We start from the raw sequence: 26,351 nt of genomic DNA on the forward strand, positions 1-26,351 counted from the left end.
AGAGAGAGTTAGCTTTAGCAGTGCGGAGCGCCTCCGTGATACAGAGAAGAGCAGTCTCAGTTGAATGACTAGTCTTGAAACCTGACTGATTTGGATCAAGAAGGTCATTCTGAGAGAGATAGCGGGAGAGCTGGCCAAGGACGGCACGTTCAAGAGTTTTGGAGAGAAAAGAAAGAAGGGATACTGGTCTGTAGTTGTTGACATCGGAGGGATCGAGTGTAGGTTTTTTCAGAAGGGGTGCAACTCTCGCTCTCTTGAAGACGGAAGGGACGTAGCCAGCGGTCAGGGATGAGTTGATGAGCGAGGTGAGGTAAGGGAGAAGGTCTCCGGAAATGGTCTGGAGAAGAGAGGAGGGGATAGGGTCAAGCGGGCAGGTTGTTGGGCGGCCGGCCGTCACAAGACGCAAGATTTCATCTGGAGAGAGAGTATTTTACTTAGTTACTCTACACCACTGGGTGTGCGTTATCATATTCCTTTTACTGGACTTTGTCAGACTAGTACATGTTGGGTCCCTTTTGATGTATTTGACTTAGTTACTCTACACCACTGGGTGTGCGTTATCATATTCCTTTTACTGGACTAGTCAGACTAGTACATGTTGGGTCCCTTTTGATGTATTTGACTTAGTTACTCTACACCACTGGGTGTGCGTTATCATATTCCTTTTACTGGACTAGTCAGACTAGTACATGTTGGGGGGTCGGAAACATGGAAGTAAACACCTCTAAGTGTGCGGTCCACTAAGTGATTACTATGGAAGGGAAGTGCATTAAAATTGTCCAACATATTGGACTCGCCCCCTTCTCTAAGAGGTTTATAAATGGGGTGTCTAAATGTGGGCGTTTGTATGGCCTTGCTGTTATAGTTGGGTTGCTGTACTGTAGTTCAAATTCTCAAAGAAGGGTTAATACAGGATGATCCCAGGCGATATAGACTTTACCTTGCTTCAGCAAATACCCAGCAAGCCATGACCTTCCATTTGTATTGCAGAGCACTTAGTTAAGAACATTAAACTGTAATTAAAAATAGCTACGGGTGATGCGGTGGGGTTAATATCATGTTAACTAGTGGCAGTTTCAGATCACATCAGGGCAATGCCAAACAGGAATACAGAATGATCTAAATAATACATTTTACTATATGGGGTAAAAAACGCAACTTGCTTTCCATGTCTGTCGAAGAATGTCTGAAAAGAAGAATGTCTGAAAAGAAGAATGTCTGAAAAGAAGAATGTCTGAAAAGAAGAATGTCTGAAAAGAAGAATGTCTGAAAAGAAGAATGTCTGAAAAGAAGAATGTCGACCACCTTTGTTGTTACAATTCTTAAAATATGTGTTCAGTCTCCTCACAGATTTCAGTCCCTTACGCTAAAACTTTATCGATTTCGCTCTACTGTTCTCTTGTTTGCCATCCTATTCCTTTAATTATTTAGAATCATTCATGTTGCCTGAAATGTCTCTGAATTGTGAATGAGTGGGCCTACATAACGACTGAGAGTTGGAATGTGTCTATGCATTCTGAGTAAGTACAGCTCTGGAGCAAGGCCTGGGTTTGTGTCCTGCTGTGCAAAGGGCTTGGACTTGATGATAGATACATATGTAGGATCTTAATTTGATGACCCTGTGGCAGGAGAACATTCCTGCAATGCAGGAAAAACTTGTAGTGTATTTGAGGTTTAAAAAGTATCCTGGTGTTTTTCATCAATGACCATTACACATAATCTGAATAATTATTTCCTGTTGCTGTCGGATTATCAAATCAAATCAAATTTTATTTGTCACATACACATGGTTAGCTGATGTTAATGCGAGTGTAGCGAAATGCTTGTGCTTCAAGTTCCGACAATGCAGTGATAACCAACAAGTAATCTAACTAACAATTCAAAAACTACTGTCTTGTACACAGTGTAAGGGGATAAGGAATATGTACATAAGGATATATGAATGAGTGATGGTACAGAGCAGCATACAGTAGATGGTATCGAGTACAGTATATACATATGAGATGAGTATGTAGACAAAGTAAACAAAGTGGCATAGTTAAAGTGGCTAGTGATACATGTATTACATAAGGATGCAGTAGATGATATAGAGTACAGTATATACATATGAGATGAGTATGTAGACAAAGTAAACAAAGTGGCATAGTTAAAGTGGCTAGTGATACATGTATTACATAAGGATGCAGTCAATGATGTAGAGTACAGTATATACGTATGCATATGAGATGAATAATGTAGGGTAAGTAACATCATATAAGGTAGCATTGTTTAAAGTGGCTAGTGATATATTTACATCATTTCCCATCAATTCCCATTATTAAAGTGGCTGGAGTTGGGTCAGTATTTCCCTGATGTCGCAAACTGGCTCAAATTAAGATCCAACATCTGTAGGGTTGGCTTCTCATGTGAGGTTAGCAAAGAACTTGGACTCCATGATAGATACAGAGTCCCAAGAGGTAGAACTACACTATAGAAAGAACCTGCATCACTCTTTATCCACTATCCTCAAGTGGTATCACATCTCACTGTATATTTAAATCTGTTGGGAGTAATGTTATTTTCCTTTTGAATTAGTTTTACTCACCATGATAAATATCCCACACTGCTAACATGTATACACTTACATTTACAGCTCAGCAGGTTAGTTACATTACATATAGGCCTACTTGACTTTAAATACCCCTTGCTGACATTCAAGGCAGTGATTCTCAATATTTTTACATTATGCTACACCCAATTACGTTTTTTTCTGCCTGCAGAACCTCCTCATGTGCAACCAATTTTTAGGCCTATGTTTTTATGAATATTCCCAAGTACCCCTTGTGGATATGCCAGGTACCCCCAGGGGTACTAGTACCTAAGGAAGAGATCCACTGCACCAAGGTAACTGCTCAGCTTTACTTAATTTCGAATGAGAATAAGTTACCTGAATAGTGACAGAATAAATTACCTGAACAGTGACAGAAAAATTTACCTGAGCAGTGACAGAAAAGTTACCTGAACGGTGACAGAATAAGTTACCTGAATGCTGACAGAATAAGTTACCTGAACATGGACAGAATAAGTTACTTGAATAGGGACAGAATAAGTTAAATAAGTTACCTGAACAGTGAGGGAATAAATTACCTGAACACTGACAGTCTCTGAAAGCCTTCTGATGGAGACTCTGTGAAGTTGTCCGTTGGCCAGGTTCTTAACGCTGGTCCTGAACACCTCAGCATCTCTACTGTTCTGCAGCTTGTATTTAACGTCCAGGTAACCTTTGAGAGATATAGAGACAGCTTTAATACCAGGTAACTTTCAGACACATTATGGGACAGTTGTCCAGAAACAGATTAAAATATTCTCATTTGAAAGACCCTTTTAGTCCAGGACTAAAGTTAACTGAAACTCCCATAGAGATGAAACTTGAACAATAATCAACACCATTTAAATGCAGACAGCCACTGAACAATATCACTTCTACATGTGCAGCATTCACAATGAACCCAGAAAATATATATATATATATATATATATATATATATATATATATATTTTTTTTTTACAGCAGTACAGATGTAGGATCTTAAATTGAGCCAATTTGTACAACAGGAGAATAATCCTGCAGCAACAGGGTATGGGAATTATTATGTTGATTATAATTAACTGACATTTTATGCTAGGGCAAAAACAAAAATGTGCAGCCTTGGGGTCCCCAGGACCGAGTTTTGAAAACCCTGTACTAAGCGGATTAATCTTTAATTCCCTATCAATAACAGAGATAATAAATCAAATTAATTTTCATAATTTGCAGGGAATGATGTATCTGAGGGGCTCTGAGTAATACACGGTTGTGTTTGTATTGTCAGTCAGCACCAAACTAAGCATTCACATTCAGATGAATGGACAAATTTGAAATGTATTACATCGCTTAAAAAACACATTCTCACTGATGCTGCAGCACACAAATTATCACTTCATTACAAAGGTGTCTTTTTATCATTAAGCCAACATGAAAGCCCTTCATGACAATTACAATAACATAATTAGAATTCTTCATGGAGGGATTGGGGGTACAAATAATATACTGAACGAAAATACAAATGCAACATGTAAAGTGTTGATATCATGTTTCATGAGCTGAAATAAAAGATCCAAGAAATTATTCATATGCACAAAAATGTATTTATGTCAAATTTTGTGCACATATTTGTTTACCTCCCTGTTAGTGAGAATTTATCCTTTGCCAAGATAATCCATCCCCCTGACAGGTGAAGCATATCAAGAAGCTGATTAAACGGCATGGTCATTACACAGGTGCACCTTGTGCGGGGGACAATTACATTTACATTTACATTTAGCAGACGCTCTTATCCAGAGCGACTTACAAATTGGTGCATTCACCTTATGACATCCAGTGGAACAGCCACTTTACAATAGTGCATCTAAATCTTTTAGGGGGGGGGGGGTGAGAAGGATTACTTATCCTATCCTAGGTATTCCTTAAAGAGGTGGGGTTTCAGGTGTCTCCGGAAGGTGGTGATTGACTCCGCTGTCCTGTGAGGGAGTTTGTTCCACCATTGGGGGGCCAGAGCAGCGAACAGTTTTGACTGGGCTGAGCGGGAACTGTACTTCCTCAGTGGTAGGGAGGCGAGCAGGCCAGAGGTGGATGAACGCAGTGCCCTTGTTTGGGTGCAGGGCCTGATCAGAGCCTGGAGGTACTGAGGTGCCGTTCCCCTCACAGCTCCGTAGGCAAGCACCATGGTCTTGTAGCGGATGCGAGCTTCAACTGGAAGCCAGTGGAGAGAGCGGTGGAGCGGGGTGACGTGAGAGAACTTGGGAAGGTTGAACACCAGACGGGCTGCGGCGTTCTGGATGAGTTGTAGGGGTTTAATGGCACAGGCAGGGAGCCCAGCCAACAGCGAGTTGCAGTAATCCAGACGGGAGATGACAAGTGCCTGGATTAGGACCTGCGCCGCTTCCTGTGTGAGGCAGGGTCGTACTCTGCGGATGTTGTAGAGCATGAACCTACAGGTTCATGCTCAACCTACAATAAAAGGCCACGCTTAAATGTTTCGTCACACAATGCCGCAGATGTCTCAAGTTGAGGGAGTGTGCAATTGAAATGCTAACTGCAGGAATGTTCACCAGAGCTTTTGCCAGAGAATTGAATGTTAATTTCTCTACCATAAGACGCCTCCAATGCCGTTTTAGAGAATTTGCCAATATGTCCTACCGGCCTCCCAAGCACAGACCATGCCAGCCCAGGACCTCCACATCTGGCCTCTTCACCTGCGAGATCGTCTGAGACCGGCCACCCAGACAGCTGATGAAACTGTGGGTTTCCACAACTGAATAATCTCTGCACGAACTGTCAGAAACCATCTCAGGGAAGCTCATCTGCGGGCTCATTGTCCTCACCAGGGTCTTGTCAGTCACGGTCTGTAATTAAATAGTGTTGATTATTGTTGAAGTTGACCTGACTGCAGATCGGCATTTTAACCGACTTCAGTGGGCAAATGCTCACCTTTGATGGCCACTGGCAGGCTGGAGAAGTGTAAGAGGTTGGCACACTCTTCACGGATTAATCCCAGTTTCAACTGTACCGAGCAAATGGCAGACAGCGTTTATGTCGTTGTGTGGGCGAGTGGTTTGGTGATGTCAACGTTGTGAACAGAGTGCCCCATGGTGGGGGTCGGTTATGATATAGGCAGGCATAAGCTATGCACAACGAACACAATTGCATTTTATCAATGGCAATTTGAATGCACAGAGATACCGTGGCAAGGCCCATTGTAGTGCCATTCATCTGCCGCATCACCTCATGTTTCAGCATGGTAATGCCCGGCCCCATGTCGCAAGGATCTGTACACAATTCCTGGAAGCTAAAAATGTCCCAGTTCTTCCATGGCCTGCATACTCACCACTGAGCTTGGATGCTCTGGATCGACATGTACGACAGCGTGTTCGAGATCCCACCAATATCAAGCAACTTTGCACAGCCATTGAAGAGGAGTGGGACAACATTCCACAGGCCACAATCAGCAGCCTGTTCAACTCTATGCGAAGGGGATGTGTCGCGCTGCATGCGGTAAATGGTGGTCACAGCAGATAGTGACTGATTTTCCGATCCACGGCCCTACCTTTTTTTAAAAAGGTATCTGTGACCAACAGATGCATAGCTGTATACACAGTCATGTGAAATCCATAGATTGGGCCTAATGAATGTATTTCAATTGACTGATTTCCTTATATGAACTGTAACTCAATAAAATATTTCACATTGTTGCATGTTACATTTATATTTTTGTTCAGTGTTAATAAAACATGAACTAGTTAAACACATCCACGTGAAAGAAAATAATATTTGAGAGGGTAAGAGTGTTAAATAGACATTAACATGATTTGTGCCATAGGACAAATTAAACAACTATTTTATAAAATGAGGGCGAGGGCCCATTCTTCGATTAAAGCAGAGGGCCATCATATCAGAAAGTCTACAATTACTGAGGCACTGTAAGGTACAGGAGTATTTGAGCCATTTTATGATTTGTGCCCTAGGTAAAAGAAACTCTTATGTAAGTGGAAAGGGCCCATTCCTATATTCAAGTAGAGGACCATCACATTAGATAGGCCACAATTACTGCCACACATTGACATGGGCAGAGTGTAGACTGTCTGCCAGTGGGGCGTCGCTGACCACTCGGAGAAGAAGCTATCCAGGGTTTCCGAGAACAACCGCTCACTGAGCTCTAATTGGACGATCGTTCAGGAAGAAGTGCGTTAACTAACTGAATGACTGTACACTCCACAGTAACACACTTGGCAGTCCATCACACTTCTCAGGACCATAAAAAACATGTATCAGAAGCAACCTTTTTGAATTGCATATTCGTTAGACATACAGCATAGCAGTGGAGGCTGGTGAGGGGAGGCCACCTTATATAGATGGCTGGAATGAAGTGAGCCGTCCCCTTCCTCACCAGCCTCCACTGCAGTACAGTACATGGTAATGTAGAGGCAGTCTTACTGCAACTTCTATACAGTAGAGAATATCAAACTTCTTAAACACCCACTACACTTTGAGTTTCTTTAACCTCTGCAGTTAGTTTTTGACCATGTTGTAGCTAACATTATCTACTTAACCCTTGCATGGTGTTCATGTTTTTGTTATTCAGCCAATGTTCGCAGGTTATTTTTGATAAAATGTGATTTTTGTAAACAAAAAACTATTATAATCAAGACATGGGTGGAATAAATCATGTTCATCTCGAACAAATATAAATAAAACATGGTTTTCATCACTAATGATGTTTATTGTTTTGAACTGAACAAATTGGAAGAACAAATTTTACATTCAGTATTTTATGGAAATGATAAATGAGCACCCCGGTCTACAAAACACATGAGGGACAGAGTTTTTCTGTGTGTGTGTTGCAAATGTATTTCTTGCACTTGATGCATGTGTCCTTGTTTTCCTGTCCTTCTTGGGTCCACACACATCGCAATGCTTCTTCTTGTTGCCCAGCTCCTCAAGAAAGAGCCGTCTCCTCTGGAGCTTCCCTCTGTTCCAATCTGGGTTCAATGCCATCCAGTTGACAAACGCGTTGTACGCCGAAATGTCCAAGATGTTGAAGAATATCACAAGTGGCCAGCATAGGGTTTTTCTTTTGCAGCTATAGCCAGTCACCAGCTTTTTGAAATTGTCCACCCCTTTGTGGCATTATGATTTCTGATTTTATGTTCCTGGCCACAGATTCTCCCATCGATATGCAGCGTACTCATGAGTACCACATTTTCCCCTTTCTTTGGCATGTAGGACACTAGGGACGTGTCGGCCGTGAACACAAACTTAGAGGAATTGATAGGCCTGTTACGTGTATTCAACAGCTGAGGTGGGAGCTCTGACTTGTTTTTTCGTACTGTTCCTACCATCGTCAGCTTCCTCGAGGAGCTCCTGTCCCAGCTTGTGCGAAGTAAAAAAGTTATTACATGTAATGTTGTGGCCACGGAGTCCCTGTTACGTCCAGGACAAACTGCATCCCTTGGTTCTTCTCAGGGGCTCCTACATCTGGCTTCCCTGTTCTTAACTGACTTGCCTAGTTAAATAAAGGTTAAATAAAACATGTATAAAACAATACACTTGCAAGTTCCACGCATATGAGGAAGCAGCATCACAGGCAGCCCAGATCTTGATTCCATATTTTCTGGGTTTAAACAGTTTGCACTGCCTGAAGGGGCAGCGGCCTCTAAATGGCATAAGCTGCTCATCAACAGTAACGTTTGGCCCAGGGTTGTAAAACAGGGGAAGGCGGTCCACCCACTTGTACCACACTGACCTGATTGCAGCTATCTTGTCTCTCTGTCGCCGAGCTGGTCTGGTGTCTTGATTATCGAAGCGCATAATCCTGGAAAAAATGTGGAAGTTTTCTAGAGACATTGTTGCATGGAAAGGTTCTATGCCAGTTTCTGCATCCCGCAGGGATTCTGTGGATTCCCCATTGGATCTGAAAACACCAGCAAGGATAAGAACCCCAAAATATGCATGTAAATGAGTTTGGTCCATCTCCTTCTATTTCTCTCCAAAAACACCAGTCCAGAATGATTTTCTGGATGGTGTCTGGGATGAACAGTTCAAAAGGAGACTATGTCCTGCAGATTTGTAACCACCATCCGCATCGGCCCTGGTTGCATCCTTATCACATTGGCAGCCATGCAGGGTGGCTCACTCCTTAGGCAGGCAGACCATTCAATTTCACAATTTTTTGACATCCATATTTCTCCTCCTGCAGGCTGTTGATGAGCTGGTTGCTGACGGACTGGTCCTGGGGCTGGCTGAGGGTCAATCTCATCCTCTTCTTCAAAAACACTGTCAGACTCCGAATTGACAGGGACATTAGCTTCTCTCTCGGCAAAAGAATTCTAAGGCCCCTCTGAGTAGAGATTATTTTTTCCATACTGATTGATTGTTGTAAGAAGGCACACAGCAACCTTTGTTTCATTTTTACTTGCTTTCACCTACACACACACTTTTCTACACTTTTATTACGAACACCACATACGTAATATAAATGTGTAGGGGGGTGCACAGAATGCACATAATGAAAATGTGTTATTTTACATGTTCTTCACAGAAAATGAGCCAAGGCCGATGAGTCTCAAGTCTCAAATAATGAATTGTGTCATTTTTATTTGAGTAAACATTAAAAATGTGTCCCACAGACCCGAACACCAGACAAGGGTTAAAGGAATTTACTGTGTAGCTGGAGACACTAGTAGTAGCCTAGCTACCAGGCAAAATATATTCATTTTATATTCAAACTCTCCTCGTTAATATCACATCTAACACAGGACAAACAGAAGATCCAAATCAAATCAAAAAGAGGCCTGGCAAGTTGATAAACTGTCCCTTTGTATTGAGATATGTTGACTATATTTACTATCAAGAAAGACATATTTTGCACTTTCTTACTCTTACTGAGATATCTTGCATGTGCTCTCTTAGAACAACGGACAATGCCACACATGTTACTGTGGATGAATTAAGAAGCAGTGGTGTCTGACAAGCCTGGTGTCTACAGGGACTTGGAGACTCAAATTAATCCAAATGAATCTGCTAGTGGAGGAAAATGAGCAGCGAGATGAGGACCTGCTCAGTTCAGCAGCTGTTTCCAACCATGCTCTCTCTATCCCCCCCTCTCTCTTCCCAATCCCCCCTCTTTCTATCCCCCCCTCTCTCCCAACCCTCTTCAGCCCACCCCCCTCTCTCTCCTCTCCCCACCCTCCATCTCTCTATCTCCTCTCTCACTCCCCAAACCCTCTCCCCACCCCCCTCTCCATCTCACCTCTTTCCCAACCCTCTTCCCCCACCCCTCTCTATCTCCTCCCTCTCTCTCCCAAACCTCTCCCCACCCCCTCACCATCTCCCCCTCTCCCAAACCTCTTCCACCCACCCCCTCTCTCTATCTCCTCCCTCTCTCTCCCTCAACACCCCCCCCCCTCGCTCTCACTTACAGTCATTGTTAATAACCTTTCTAAATGTAGTAATACGACATAACTAATATCACAGGTTGGATTTTGAAATCCCTCTGCCTCTTACCATTCCTATTGAGCAGCACAGCCAGGTACTCTCTATAGTAGGAGCTGACGTAGAGGAGCAGCGCGGGACTCTGGGAGCTACGGAAGCTGAATGACACGTTCTCTCCCCGTAGCTTGAGGTCAGAGTAAATGGAGGAGGACTGGGTGCTGATGTTCCTGTTCAGCTCATACGGCTCCTTGAATGTGTACTGGACCGATGTCCCAGGTTTGAAGTCAGCCGAGACCTCTGGAGGACAAGGAAGTAAAATAGGGGGGTTCTGGGTTGAATTGAATGGTTTTGCGCTTACTCTTATGTGGATGATGTTAAAAAATACTTGGTGTTCTGATGTGATTAATAAGGAGCATCCAAACGATGCACTTAATGCATTTATGAAATTGCTTCTTCCAAGTATTGATAAACATGCACCTGAACACTGACTGATAGAACTGTTAGGGCTCCATGGATTGATGAGGAATTGAACAAATGTATGGTTGAAAGAGATGAGCAAAAGTAGTGGCTAATAAGTCTGGCTGCACATCTGACTGGCTGACTTACTGAAATTGAGAAATGATGTAACTAAACTCAACAAAAAGAAGAAGAAACTGTATTATGAAGCAAAGATCAATGATATAATGAATGATGAAAAAAAAACATTTGATAGAGCCAATTATTGTAATGGTTAATTCATTAGCAAAATGGGAAAACTCAGGCAGGAAATGCCAACAACGAACAGTGAGCCATTCTACTCATGAATAAAACATCATAATAATGAAAGAAAAGCATTGCAAGTTAGAATTTTGTAAGGTTAGGTGGACAGGTGGAAAAATATTGTTATCGATCAATAATGACAAACCTCCTGCCATTGACAACTTCAATGGAAAGCTACTGTGAATGGTAGATGACTCTATTGCCACTCCTATCTGTCATATCTTTCATCTGAGCCTAGAGGAAAGTCTTTGTCCTCAGGTCTGGAAGGAAAAGCCAAAGTCATGATGCTACCCAAGAGTGGTAAAACAACCTTTATTGGTTCTAACAGCAGACCCATCACCTTGCTGCCAGCTATTAGCAAATTGTTGGGTAAATTAGTGTTTGACCAAATACAATGCTACTTCTCTGGAAACAAATTAACAACAGACTTCTAGCATGCTTATAGACAAGGGCACTCAACATGTACTGCACTGACACAAATGACTGATGATTGGCTGAAAGAAATTGATAATAATACGATTTTGGGAGCTGTACTGTTCGAATTCAGTGCAGCCTTTGATATTATTGACCATAACCTGCGATGAGAAAACTTGTTTTATGTATTTTCAGCCCCATGCCATATCATGGATTCAGAGCTACAGTTGAAGTCGAAAGTTTACATACACTTAGGTTAGAGTCATTAAAACTCTTTCAACCACTCCACAAATTTCTTGTCAATACACTATAGTTCTGGCAAGTCGGTCAGGACATCTACTTTGTGCATGACAAATAATTTTTCCAACAATTGTTTACAGACAGATTATTTCACTTATAATTCACTGTATCACAATATTTCCAGTGGGTCAGAAGTTTACATACACTAAGTTAACTTTGGCTTTAAACAACTTGGAAAAATCCTGAAAAATATGTCATGGCTTTAGAAGCTTCTGATAGGCCAATTGACATAATTTGAGTCAATTGGAGGTGTACCTGTGGATGTATTTCAAGGCCTACCTTCAAACTCAGTGCCTCTTTGCTTGACATCATGGAAAAAGCGAAAGAAACAAGCCAAGACCTCAGAAAAATAATTGTAGACCTCCACAAGTCTGTTTCATCATTGGGAGCAATTTCCAAATGCCTGGAGGTACCACGTTCATCTGTACAAACAATAGTACGCAAGTATAAACACCATGGGACCTCGCAGCCGGCATATCGCTCAGGAAGGAGACGCGATCTGTCTCCTAGAGATTAATGTACTTTTTGGTGTGAAAAGTGCAAATCAATCCCAGAACAACAGCAAAGGACCTTGAGGATGCTGGAGGAAACCGGTACACTTCACAAAATAGATGGAGTCATGAGGAAGGAAAATTATGTGCATATATTGAAGCAACATCTCGAGACATCAGTCAGGAAGTTAAAGCTTGGTCGCTAATGGGTCTTCCAAATGGACAATGACCCCAATCATACTTCCAAAGTTGTGGCAAAATGGCTTAAGGACAACAAAGTCAAGGTATTGGATTGGCCATTACAAAGCCCTGACCTCAATCCCAAGGAAAATGTGTGGTCAGCACTGAAAAAGAGTGTGCAAGCAAGGAGGCCTATAACAAACCTGAGTCAGTTACACCAGCTCTGTCAAGAGGAATGGGCCAAAATTCACCCAACTTATTGTGGGAAGCTTGTGGAAGGCTACCCTAAATTTTTGACCCAAGTTAAGCAATTGAAAAGCAATGCTACCAAATACTAATTCAAATCAAATTTTATTTGTCACATACACATGTTTAGCAGATGTTAATGCGAGTGTAGCGAAATGCTTGTGCTTCTAGTTCCGACAATGTAGTAATAACCAACAAGTAATCTAACTAACAATTCCAAAACTACTGTCTTATACACACAAGTGTAGGGGGATAAAGAATATGTACATAAAGATATATGAATGAGTGATGGTACAGAGCGGCATAGACAAGATACAGTAGATGGTATCGAGTACAGTATATACATATGAGATGAGTATGTAAACAAATTGGCATAGTTAAAGTGGCTAGTGATACATGTATTACATAAAGATGCAGTAGATGATACAGAGTACAGTATATACATATACATATGAGATGAATAATGTAGGGTATGGAAACATTATATTAGGTAGCATTGTTTAAAGTGGCTAGTGATATATTTTACATCATTTCCCATCAATTCCCATTATTAAAGTGGCTGGAGTTGAGTCAGTGTGTTGGCAGCAGCCACTCAATGTTAGGGGTGGCTGTTTAACAGTCTGATGGCCTTGAGATAGAAGCTGTTTTTCAGTCTCTCGGTCCCAGCTTTGATGCACCTGTACTGACCTCGCCTTCTGGATGATAGCGGGGTGAACAGGCAGTGGCTCGGGTGGTTGTTGTCCTTGATGATCTTTATGGCCTTCCTGTAACATCGGGTGGTGTAGGTGTCCTGGAGGGCAGGTAGTTTGCCCCACAACGTGATGCGTTGTGCAGACCTCACTACCCTCTGGAGAGCCTTACGGTTGTGTGTGGAGCAGTTGCCATACCAGGCGGTGATACAGCCCGCCAGGATGCTCTCGATTGTGCATCTGTAGAAGTTTGTGAGTGCTTTTGGTGACAAGCCAAATTTCTTCAGCCTCCTGAGGTTGAAGAGGCGCTGCCGCGCCTTCTTCACGATGCTGTCTGTGTGGGTGGACCAATTCAGTTTGTCTGTGATGTGTATGCCGAGGAACTTAAAACTTGCTACCCCCTCCACTACTGTTCCATCGATGTGGATAGGGGGGTGTTCCCTCTGCTGTTTCCTGAAGTCCACAATCATCTCCTTAGTTTTGTTGACGTTGAGTGTGAGGTTATTTTCCTGACACCACACTCCGAGGGCCCTCACCTCCTCCCTGTAGGCCGTCTCGTCATTGTTGGTAATCAAGCATATCACTGTTGAGTCGTCCGCAAACTTGATGATTGAGTTGGAGGCGTGTGTGGCCACGCAGTCGTGGGTGAACAGGGAGTACAGGAGAGGGCCCAGAACGCACCCTTGTGGGGCCCCAGTGTTGAGGATCAACGGGGTGGAGATGTTGTTGCCTACCCTCACCACCTGGGGGCGGCACGTCAGGAAGTCCAGTACCCAGTTGCACAGGGCGGGGTCGAGACCCAGCTTGGAGGGTATTATGGTGTTAATTGCAGAGCTGTAGTCGATGAACAGCATTCTCACATAGGTATTCCTCTTGGCCAGATGGGTTAGGGCAGTGTGCAGTGTGGTTGAGATTGCATCTTCTGTGGACCTATTTGGGCGGTAAGCAAATTGGAGTGGGTCTAGGGTGTCAGGTAGGGTGGAGGTGATATGGTCCTTGACTAGTCTCTCAAAGCAATTCATGATGACGGAAGTGAGTGCGACGGGGCGGTAGTCGTTTAGCTCAGTTACCTTAGCTTTCTTGGGAACAGGAACAATGGTGGCCCTCTTAAAGCATGTGGGAACAGCAAACTGGGATAGGGATTGATTAAATATGTCCGTAAACACACCAGCCAGCTGGACTGCGCATGCTCTGAGGGCGCGGCTGGGGATGCCGTCTGGGCCTGCAGCCCTGCGAGGGTTAACACGTTTAAATGTTTTACTCACCTCGGCTGCAGTGAAGGAGAGGCCGCATGTTTTGGTTGCAGGCCGTGTCAGAGCACTGTGTTGTCCTCAAAGCGGGCAAAAAAGTTATTTAGTCTGCCTGGGAGCAAGACATCCTGGTCCATGACGGGGCTGGTTTTCTTTTTCAAACAGAAAATGCTATTGAATATGTACTGCTATGCGTAACACCCGTGGCTCCATCAAGTAGGATTTGCAATGTCGAATGAACCTCTTTTACGGCAGAGTTTACGACAAAGGCTGGTCTTCAAAAGTATAACCATTACATATTGCCGTTTACCTCAGCTCATTGGCTATCTTGCAAGTTAGATTTCAAGATGATCAGTGGTCATTGGGCCAAAATACAGTCAATCAACAATAGACCGGTCCTATCTTGGTGCGCAATGAGGTCATTGATTGGTGTCTTCAAATCGGTTTGTTTCATGCAATACGTCCCAGGAAAATAACCATCAAGTATGGTTGTGTTAGTAACAACCAGAGGATTGCAACCATGACTGGATAAACGTTTGTTTAGTGTGTGTAATTACCACGAACGTATCGTCCAAAGTTGAATGAGATGGAAATCACGACGCAAGCGGTTTACAAATGTTGTGTGTTAGGCTATAAAAATGGATTTTATCAAACAAAACGAACATTCACTGTGTAGTTGGCATTGCCACCAGAGGAAGATATTCAATGGTAAGCGATTTATTTTATTGTAATTTCGGACTTTCATGACGCTAATGCTTGGTTGGTAAATGCTAGTAATACTTGTGTGTGCGTGGCGCCGTCCCCAGAGAATAGAATGTTTGCTTTTGCAGTAACAGCTTTTTGAAATCTGACATAGCGGCTGGATTAATAAGACGTTCAACTTTTAAATGATGTAAGATTCATGTTTTTACAATGTTAGCTCTCTGCAGTTTCACCGGATGTTGGCCTGGTGGGACGTTAGCGTCTCACCTACCCTAGAGAGGTTAACACAGTGTCCAAAGAAGAGCCAGATGTATACAGAAAGGTGTCGTCTGCGTCGAGGTGGATCAGGGAATCACCCACAGCATGAGCGACATCGTTCATATTAACAGAGAAGAGAGTCGGCCCGAGAATTGAACCCTGTGGTACCCCAATAGAGACTGCCAGAGGTCCGGACAACAAGCCCTCCGATTTGACACACTGAACTCTGTCTGAGAAGTAGTTGGTGAACCAAGCGAGGCAGTCATTTGAGAAACCAAGGCTGTTTAGTCTGCCGATAAGAATATGGAGATTCACTGGGTCGAAAGCCTTGGCCAGGTCAATGAAGACGGCTGCACAGTACTGTATTTTATCGATGGCGGTTATGATATCGTTTAGTACCTTGAGCGTGGCTGAGGTGCACCCGTGAGCAGCTCAGAAATCGGATTACACAGCGGAGAAGGTACGGTGGGATTCGAAATGGTCAATGATCTGTTTATTAACGTGGCTTTCGAAGACTTTAGAAAGGCATGGCAGGATGGATATAGGTCCATAACAGTTTGGGTCTCGTGTCATCCCCTTTGAAGAGGGGGATGACCGCAGCAGCTTTCCAATCTTTAGGGATCTCGGACGATACAAAAGATAGGTTGAACATACTGGTAATAGGGGTTGCAACAATGGCGGCGGATAATTTTAGAAAGAGACGGTCCAGGTTGTCTAGCTGATTTGTATGGGTCCAGGTTTTGCAGCTCTTTCAGAACATCTGCTATCTAGATTTGGGTGAAGGAGAAGCTGGGAGGCTTGGGCAAGTAGCTGCGAAGGGTGCGGAGCTGTTGGCCGGGGCTGGGGTAGCCAGGAGGAAAGCATGGCCAGCCGTAAAGAAATGCTTATTAAAATTCTCAATTATCGTCAATTTATTAGTGGTGACAGTGTTACCTAGCCTCAGTGCAGTGGGCAGCTGGGAGGAGGTGCTCTTATTCTCCATGGACTTTACAATGTCCCAAAACTTTTTGGAGTTAGAGCTACAGGATGCAAATTTCTGTTTGAAAAAGCTAGCCTTTGCTTTCCTGACTGACTGCGTGTATTGGTTCCTGACTTCCCTCAAATGTTGCATATCGCGGGGACCATTCGATGCTAGTGCAGTCTGACACGGGATGTTTTTGTGCTGTTCGAGGGCAGTCAGGTCTGGACAGAGAATAAAAGGAGCAGATTTCTGGGCACGGTAGAATAGATTCAGGGCATAATGTACAGACAGGGGTATGATGGTGTGAGGGTACAGTGGAGATAAACCCAGGTACCGAGTGATGATAAGAGAGGTTGCATCTCTGGACGGGCTAGTTATGCTGGGTGAGGTCACCACATGTGTGGGAGATTGGACAAAGGAGGTATCTGAGGCATGTTGAGTGGGACTAGGGGCTCCGCAGTAAACTAAGACAACAATAACTATCCTAAACAACAGTGTACAAGGCATATTGACATTTGAGAGAGACATAAAGCGATGCATAAAGCAATCACAGGTGTTGATTGGGATAGCTAGTTAAGGCAACAACGGGTAAGACAACAGCTGATCAGCTAAGACAACAACAACAGGTAAAATGGCGATGAATGGGCAGAGAGGGTCAGTTAACTACACACAGGGCCTGAGTTGGGGCCGACAGATTAACAAAAAAAATACAAAATTAAGGACCGTGATTAATGAACAGTCCAGCAGGCATCCGCTATGTAGCCAAGTGATCATAGGGTCCAGTGAACAGCAATAGATGGAACAGGGAAGCCGTGGGGTAGTTGTTACTACACTAGAACGCGGGACACACAGAGTTTAAAGTTAGCAGGCTTGCGTAAGTAGAAGCGTCTGCTCTGACGTCCGGCAAAGGCCGGTTGAGGGCTCAGCGGATGGAGTTAAGTCGGCGGACCAATCGTGGTGGTACGGCGGGGTGCCGTGTCGATAAAGGGTCCAGACCAGATGGCGAAAGAGGTAATTGTAGTTGTAGTAATTTCGTTTGCTAGCCGGGAGATGCGCCTGGCTTGAGGCTAATTGGCGCTAGCTTCGGGGCAGGGGCGTTAGCCACTATAGCCACTTGGTAGCAGCTAGCTAGCAGTGATGATCCAATGCAAAGGTCCAGAGCTTACGGCAAGGATCCAGTGGAGTGGTGAATTCTAGCCATGTTGGGATAGAGTCCGGAAGGCATCGGCTGAGTAGCTGGGTGAACAGAGAGTAGGCCGGGAGGTGGGTCTGGCTCAGGGCTAGCTTTGGGGCTGGGTCACTCAGTGGCAGCTAGCTAGCTGTGATGATCAGGAGTAATGCTCCAGGGTTTACGGCAGGAATCCGGCGTTGTTGTGGAGAAAACAGTCCGATGCTGGCAAGTATTATCCTGGCAAAAAAACAAACAGCTGGTGTCTGTGCAGAAGGAAAGGCCACTAACAATGGCTAAAATAGCTAGTAGCTAATGGCTAGTCTCTGATGGAGGTTCTGGCTATTAGGTCTAAAACAATAGCGGATCCGTGTCACATTGGGTGAGGCGGGTTACCGGGAGGTATATTTAATTTAAAAATGGAAAAGAGATTGAAAAGAGATTGAAATATATACAAAAAACGAAAAATACAAAAGTCCACGAGAGGACAACACTGCTACGCCATCTTGGATTTAAAATCCCCCATATGGTGGGAGCAAATAAGTTTGGAATGTACTGAATGTAGGGAAAGCAATCACGTGGCAGGCATAGATAAGGGGAGAGAGCCATGGATTAGTGATGAAGGGGGTCGAGGTCAGGTCAGGTCACGTTAAGGGAGAAAGAAAAGTTTATGGCCCGTATCACTTAGTGTCCTGCCTAGCAGTAATGATACAATGTTTGTTCAGATGGTAGGAGGAGACTCAGCCTAGGAGAAAATGTTAAATATCTTGTGTATCTTGCTTGTGTGAAAATGTCTTTGTCTAATGCAGCTGTATTGGACTTCTGGGAAGAATAAAATTGGTTTAAGCTTTCATAGTGTCCATCAAGTTTTTACTCTGAGAATTAGAACCATGTGGATGATTCAACCATACATGCATCTGCAACAACAGCTAATGAAGTCACTGAAATCATTAACAAACAGTTGCAGTCTGTTTTGGAATGAGTGGCCAGTAATAAACTGGTTCTGAATATCTTTAAAACTAAGATAATTGTATTTGGTACAAATAGTTCCCTAAGTTCTTGACCTTAGCTGAATCTGGTAATGAATGGTATGGCTAAACAAGTTGAGGAGACTAAATTACTTGGTGTCACCTTAGATTGTAAACTTCCATGGACAAAACATATAGATTCAATGGTTGTAAAGATAGGGAGTGTCACGCCCTGACCTTAGAGGGCCTTTTTTATTCTCTATTTGGTTAAGTCAGGGTGTCAGCTGTTTGTCGTTGTCTCTGATTGGGGATCATACTTAGGCAGCCCTTTTTCCCACCTTAGATTGTGAGATATTGTTTTTGTGTAGCTGCCTGTGAGCAGCCCAGAACGTCACATTTCACTTTTCCTCTGTATTTGTTTTGGTGAGTTTCATTGATTAAAACATGTGGAACTCTAAGTACACTGCGCCTTGGTCCGCTCATTTCAACGCACGTGACAGGGAGAGGTCTTTTCGTAATAAAGAGATGCTCTTCTTTATTGATACCATACTCCACAAAGCAAATCCTGCAGGCTCTAGTTTTATCTTATCTTGATTATTATCCAGTATTCCTGTATGGTCAAATGCAGCAAATAAATACCTAGTTAAGCTGCAGCTGACCCAGAACAGAGTGACACATCTTGTTCTTGATTGTAATCAGAGGGATAATATTAATACAATGCATGCCCGTTTGTCTTGGCTAAGAGTTGAGGAAAGACTGACTGCGTCACTTTTATGAGAAACATTAATGTGCTGGGAATTCCAAATTGTTTGCATAGTCAACTTAAACACAGCACTGACACACACACTTACCCAACCAGACATACCACCAGGGATCTTTTCACAGTCTCCAGGTCCAGAACAAATTCAAGGAAATGTACAGTATTAAATAGCCAAGAGTGCATGGAACCCCCTTCCATCTTATATAGCACAAGTGAAACGCAAACCTGGTTTCGAAAACAAATAAAGCAACACTTTGCGGCACAACACCTCTCCCCTTGTGACCTACTTGTGTGTAAGTACTGACATGTACAGTATCAGTCAAAAGTAAGTACACCTAATCATTCACACATTTTTCTTTATTTATGCTATTTTCTAAATTGTAGAATAATAGTGAAGACATCAAAACCATGAAATAACCAAAGTGTTAAACAAATCAAAATATATGTATGTTTTAGATTCTTCAAAGTAGCCACCCTTTGCCTTGATGACAGCTTTGCACACTCTTGGCATTCTCTGAACCAGTCCAACTCATCCCAAACCATTTCAATTGGGTTGAGGTCGTGTGATTGTGGAGGCCAGGTCATCTGATGCAGCACTCCATCACTGTTCTTGGTCAAATAGCCCTTACATAGCCTGGAGGTGTGTTTTGGGTCATTGTCCTGTTGAAATACAAATGATAGTCCCACTAAGTGCAAACCAGATGGGATGGCGTATTGCTGCCAAATGCTGTGGTAGCAATGCTGGTTAAGTGTGCCTTGAATTCTAAATAAATCAGTGTCACCAGCAAAGCACCCCCACACCATCAACCTCCTCCTCCATGCTTCACAGGGGAACAATACATGCAGAGGTCATCCGTTCACCTACTCTACGTCTTACAAAGACATGGCGGTTGGAACCAAAAATCTCACATTTTGACTCATCAACCCAAAGGACAGATTTCTACCGGTCTAATGTCCATTGCTCGTGTTTCTTGGCCCAATCAAGTCTTTCTTATTGGTGTCCTTAGGTTTTGCAGCAATTCAACCATGAAGGCCTGATTCACGCAGTCTCCTCTGAACAGTTCATGTTGAGATATGTCTGTTACTTGAACCCTGTGAAGTATTTATTTGGGCTGCAATCTGAGGTGCAGTTAACTCTAATGAACTTATTGTGTACAGCTGAGCTAACTGCTTCGTTTTGTTTAACAATTTTTGGTTACTACATGATTCAATGTCTTATTTCATAATTTTAAAATCTTCACTTATTATTCTACAAAGTAGAAAATAGTAAAATAAAGAAAAACCCTGGAATGAGAAGGTGTCCAAACTCTTGACCGATACTGTATGTAAATGGTAAATTATTTGGTCTGTAATGCATTTTTTGTTATATGTCGGACCCCAGTAAGACTAGCTGTCGGCATTGGCATCAGCTAATGAAGATCCTACTAAAGCAAATCAAATAGCAATCAATGGTATTGTGTCTTTCACTTTGCTTTGTATTCTTTACAAAGATTTTGTCAACTCTGTTAACATTCTGTCCTTGCCTTAACTATTATTAAGCCAATGCAGAGTTTTGAACATGTATTTAAAACGTCAATATATTTAATAACCCACTTCTTTGTTTTTCTATAAAATGTTCTTCTTACAGACATAATTAACACTATTATGACCTTGTTACTTACAGAACAATACACTCTAACTGACAAGAGCTAGACTGTGGAGTAGTCGAGCATCTATAACAAGAACACTAATTAAGAACAGTCTTCAAGTGTTGTGACGAGCGGCTTGGCATGCGATAAAGAGGTCAATGGAACTCGACCCCAAAATGTGGAAATGCCATGGAAATGAATCACGCTTCAACATCCGGCTGTCTGGTTGACCAATCTGCCACAATGGATAGTGACAACTGTAAAGTTTGGTTGAGGAGGAATAATGGTCTGAGGCAGTTTGCATGGTTCGGGCTAGGCCCTTTAATTCCAGTGAAGGGAAATCGTAACGCTACAGCATACAATGACATTCTAGACAATTCTCTGCTTCCAACTTTGTGGCAACAGTTTGGGGGCGGCCCTTTTCGGTTTCAGCATGATAATGCCACTGAGCACACAGCAATGTCCATAAAGAAATGGTTTGTTGAGATGGTTTGGAAGAACTTGACTGGCCTGCACAGAGCCCTGACCTCAACTCCCTCAAACACCTTTGACGAATTGGAACGCCGACAGCGAACCAGGCCTAATCGCCCAACATTTTTGGCTGAAGCAACTCCCTGCAGCAATATTCTAACATCTAGTGAAAAGCATTCCCAGAAGAGTAGAGGCCTTTATAGCAGCAAACTGCATACGCCCATGATTTTGGAATGAGATGTTCGATGAGCAGGTGTCCACATACTTTTGGCTATGTAGTGTAAGTAACCACATTGTGGGCCTGTTACAGTGCATACATCATGACAGATTTGACAAATATCGTCTTTGTTAGAAGAGATTTGAATGTGCTCAAGTCTGGTCAATGGAACCTCTGTATTCCGTTGACGACGTTACCACATCTACTGTGTCAGTCAGCACTGCCACCATAACTACTACATAAGTCATTCTTTATTCATTACTCAACACATCCAATTTTCCAGCCTGCGTCATACAGTTGACCTGCTGATGGCGATGACTCAGAGACATCAAAAGGTGTACAGAAAACACTCCTATATTATTAAGCTCTTGATGTAGCTAAATCACACAGCTGGTAAGTGCATGTTAAGTCGTGTTTTTACTCAAGCTCGCTAAGAGGGTCCTCAGAAATAATATGGATTCTTCATTTTTTGATAGTCATCGTTTAATATGTAAAAATTCTAAATAGCTGTTCTGGAAAGAATTGGAGCCTCTAGAGCATTTCAGACGGTTGCTAGGGGACCTTTTTACCAAATAATGTGTTTTTATGATTGTGTTTTGCTTTTCATGTACTGTTGTGTATAATAACGTGCTGTCTTGTTGTGTATGTGAATGTGTAGTTTAACATGTTTATTGTATTTTGATGTGTATTGTGGTGCTATACAGGCCTCATCTGGAAAAGAGACCTTGGTCTCAGCATTGACTCCCTGTCAAAATAAAGGTTAAATAAAATGCCCACTCCTTGGTAGGAAGTTACTAAGGGTCAAAATCAAATGACTACAAATATATATATATATATATATATAAATATGTTCTGTAGAGCTAACCGTATGTTAGCCATTAATTTAATATGGTTATATTTTGTACATTTTTATTTAACCTCATTCTGACTAGGCATGTCAGTTAAGATACTGTAACCATGGCAATAGTTTAGAATAGATTGTAGTGTAATAACATATAAACATGTCCTCTGGTGTTGTGTTGACTGCATCAACATGAACACCACATCCTCTCATGTGGCTGATGAGATGATCACCAGAACCTCAGAGCTTAGAGGTCGATGTGATGCTCATGGTCTATTTACCTCTCTGGCAGAAGGGGCCTGCATAGGCTGAGAGGCCACAGTCGCAGGAGAAGCCGTTGTACATCTCCACGCACCTCCCTTGGTTTTGGCACAGCTCCCCGTAGCTGCTGCAGTGTCCCGGGCAGCCCGGCCTCACCCCGGGCGTGATCTTGGCCCTCTCCTCCAGGTCCAGTGTCCTCCCGTTCAGCTGTAGCGAGCGGATACACCCCAGGAAGCCTTTCATTCTGGAGGCTGTGCCACCTGTCAACACCCAACACAGCACACAGTAAAAACCCATTGTTCCTGTTTCTCTATCTGAAATTCCAAGGGTAGTGGATAAGTAAGATATCCTATAGGTTATGTACAGTACATGTATCTCCTGCCAACACACAAAGCAGAGTAGTCAACCGCTTTGTTCCCATTTCTTTATGCTACTTTCTCTATTTCACCTTAGTCTGTGTGACGGGGCACGCACCAGAGCTATGTGACACGTCACCCAGCCGCCCTGTGACGGGGCACGCACCAGAGCTATGTGACACGTCACCCAGCCGCCCTGTGACGGGGCACGCACCAGAGCTATGTGACACGTCACCCAGCCGCCCTGTGACGGGGCACGTACCAGAGCTATGTGACACGTCACCCAGCCGCCCTGTGACGGGGCACGTACCAGAGCTATGTGACACGTCACCCAGCCGCCCTGTGACGGGGCACGTACCAGAGCTATGTGACACGTCACCCAGCCGCCCTGTGACAGGGCACGTACCAGAGCTATGTGACACGTCACCCAGCAGCCCTGTGACGGGGCACGAACCAGAGCTATGTGACACGTCACCCAGCCGCCCTGTGACGGGGCACGAACCAGAGCTATGTGACACGTCACCCAGCCGCCCTGTGACGGGGCACGTACCAGAGCTATGTGACACGTCACCCAGCCGCCCTGTGACGGGGCACGTACCAGAGCTATGTGACACATCACCCAGCCGCCGTGTGACGGGGCACGTACCAGAAAACACATTCAGAGAACTGACTTTTATCAGCTGTCTGTCTGTTGCCACTGCTCTGGCTGCTAACCTCCCTCTCCTCCTTGTCTTTTCTTTCTCTTCTCTGGAATCTCCCCATACTTCAGAGCTGGCAGTTCATATTGTTCTTGGAGTTCAGGCAGGGCTTTTCACAACAAAGAATCAATGAGCCTCTCCCCCTGCAAAGCAAGACTCTGGGTCTGTCGGAGTTCTCTTCGAACTGAAAAACATTTTTTTGTTTTGTTTACAAAGCAGTAACACAATGTTGAAGCATTTCCTAGGCAGGCTGTCAAATCTTTAGTCAAATATAATGTAAGAAATCTTTCCTGTCAGGGACCGTTGAATAAAATGTCACTTTCTCATTGTAGACAAACTGATGCTGCAACTGAAAAACATTTTTTTAAACAAAGAAATCTTACAAAGAAAAATATTATTTACCCAGATGAGTCAATTAAGAACAAATTCTTATTTACAATGACAGCCTGGCAAGTGTGCTACATTGTTAAAGCATTTCTTATGTATGTGTCAAATAAAATATTATTGAATACTCTTATGATACAATAGTAACTGTTGAGTTGGAATAAACTGTAATTTGGTCATTGCAGAGCGGACTTTGGGTAACTGCCCGATGGGATATAATCACGTTTGGGTAATAGTACATCAGAATGGGCTCATGATTCTGAAGTACTGAAGTGTAGAGAGTGTCGAGAGATTGAGTGTAGAGAGCGAGAGAGAGAGAGAGAGAGCGCGAGAGAGCGGGCGGGAGAGAGAGAGAGAGAGAGAGAGAGAGAGAGAGAGAGAGAGAGAGAGAGAGAGAGAGAGAGAGAGAGAGAGAAAGAGAGAGAGAGCGCGAGAGAGCGGGAGAGAGAGAGAGAGAGAATGATCAAATATACAGACAACAAATTCCAAATGGCTATACTAAAACTCTTCAACATCAGCTTTAGCTCTAGCATCTTTTCCAATATTTGGAACCAAGGACTGATCACCACAATCCATAAAAGTGGAGACAAATTTGACCCCAATAACTACTACTATGCGTCAAGAGCAACCTTGGCAAAATCCTCTGCATTATCATTAACAGCAGACTCGTACATTTCCTCAATGAAAACAACGTACTGAGCAAATGTCAAATTGGCTTTTTACCAAATTACCGTACAACAGACCATGTATTCACCCTGCACACCCCAATTAACAACAAAGCAAAACAAAACAAAGGAAAAGTCTTCTCATGCTTTGTTGATTTCAAAAAAGCCTTCGAATCAATTTGGCATGAGGGTCTGCTATACAAATTGATGGAAAGTGGTTTTGGGGGTAAAACATAAGACATTATAAAATCCATGTACACAACAAGTGTGCAGTTAAAGTTGGCAAAAAACACACACATTTCTTCCCACAGGGCTGTGGGGTGAGACAGGGATGCAGCTTAAGCCCCACCCTCTTCAACATATATATCAACGAATTGGCGCGGGCACTAGAAAGGTCTGCAGCACCCGGCCTCACCCTACTAGAATCTGAAGTCAAATGTCTATTGTTTGCTGATGATCTGGTGCTTCTGTCCCCAACCTAGGAGGGCCTACAGCAGCACCTAGATATTCTGCACAGATTCTGCTAGACCTGGGCCCTGACAGTAAATCTCAGTAAAACCAAAATAATGGTGTTCCAAAAAAGGTCCAGTCGCCAGGACCACAAATACAAATTCCATCTAGACACCATTGCCATAGAGCACACAAAAAACTATACATAGTTTGGCCTAAATATCAGCGCCACAGGTAACTTCCACAAAGCTGAGAACGATCTGAGAGACAAGGCAAGAGGGGCATTCTATGCCATCAAAAGGAACATACAATTCAACATACCAATTAGGATCTGGCTAAAAATACTTGAATAAGTCATAGAGCCCATTGCCCTTTATGGTTGTGTGGTCTGGGGTCCGCTCACCAACCAAGATTTCACAAAATGGGACAAACACCAATTTGAGACTCCGCATGCATGCAAAGCAGAATTAGGCCGATACCCACGAATTATCAAAATCAAGAAAATAGCCGTTAAATTCTACAACCACCTAAAAGGAAGCGATTCCCAAACCTTCCATAACAAAGCTATCACCTACAGAGAGATGAACCTGGAGGAGAGTCCCCTAAGCAAGCTGGTCCTGGGGCTCTGTTCATAAACACAAACACACCCCACAGAGCCCCAGGACAGCAGCACAATTAGACCCAATAAAATCATGAGAAAACAAAAAGATAATTACTTGACACATTGGAAAGAATTAACAAAAAAACAGAGCAAACTAGAATGCTATTTGGCTCTAAACATAGAGTACACAGTGGCAGAATACCTGACCACTGTGACTGACCCAAACTTAAGGAAAGCTTTGACTATATATATAGACGCAGTGAGCATAGCCTCGCCATTGAGAGAGGCCGCCGTAGGCAGACATGGCTCTCAAGAGAAGACAGGCTATGTGCACACTGCCCACAAAATGAGGTGGAAACTGGGCTGCACTTCCTAACCTCCTGTCCAATGTATGACCGTATTAGAGACACATATTTCCCTCAGATTACACAGATCCACAAAGAATTTGAAAACAAGCCCAATTTGGATAAACTCCCATATCTACTGGGTGAAATTCCACAGTGTGACATCACAGTAGCAAGATTTGTGACCTGTTGCCACAAGAAAAGGGCAACCAGTGAAGAACAAACACCATTGTTGCAACACTGTATATATACGTAATATATATATATACGTAATATGACA

General features: G+C 43.3%; 1 protein-coding gene across 4 annotated transcripts in view; it reads right to left on the bottom strand.

Moving 5' to 3' along the window:
• Positions 1-26,351, bottom strand: part of cntnap3 (contactin associated protein family member 3) — a 221,017-nt gene that overhangs the window by 12,700 nt on the left and 181,966 nt on the right. For 3 of the 4 annotated variants that reach the window (XM_052458342.1, XM_052458341.1, XM_052458343.1), the window contains exons 18-20: positions 22,594-22,833; positions 10,082-10,306; positions 3,127-3,260 (exon numbers count right to left, since the gene is read on the bottom strand). In XM_052458342.1, coding sequence (XP_052314302.1) covers positions 3,127-3,260; positions 10,082-10,306; positions 22,594-22,833 — 599 coding nt within the window. The remainder of the gene's footprint in view (positions 1-3,126; positions 3,261-10,081; positions 10,307-22,593; positions 22,834-26,351) is intronic. The other variant, XM_052458344.1, reaches the window with a different exon arrangement.

The sequence above is a fragment of the Oncorhynchus keta genome, chromosome 12, assembly GCF_023373465.1.
Source record: "Oncorhynchus keta strain PuntledgeMale-10-30-2019 chromosome 12, Oket_V2, whole genome shotgun sequence".
NCBI classification, from domain to species: domain Eukaryota; kingdom Metazoa; phylum Chordata; class Actinopteri; order Salmoniformes; family Salmonidae; genus Oncorhynchus; species Oncorhynchus keta.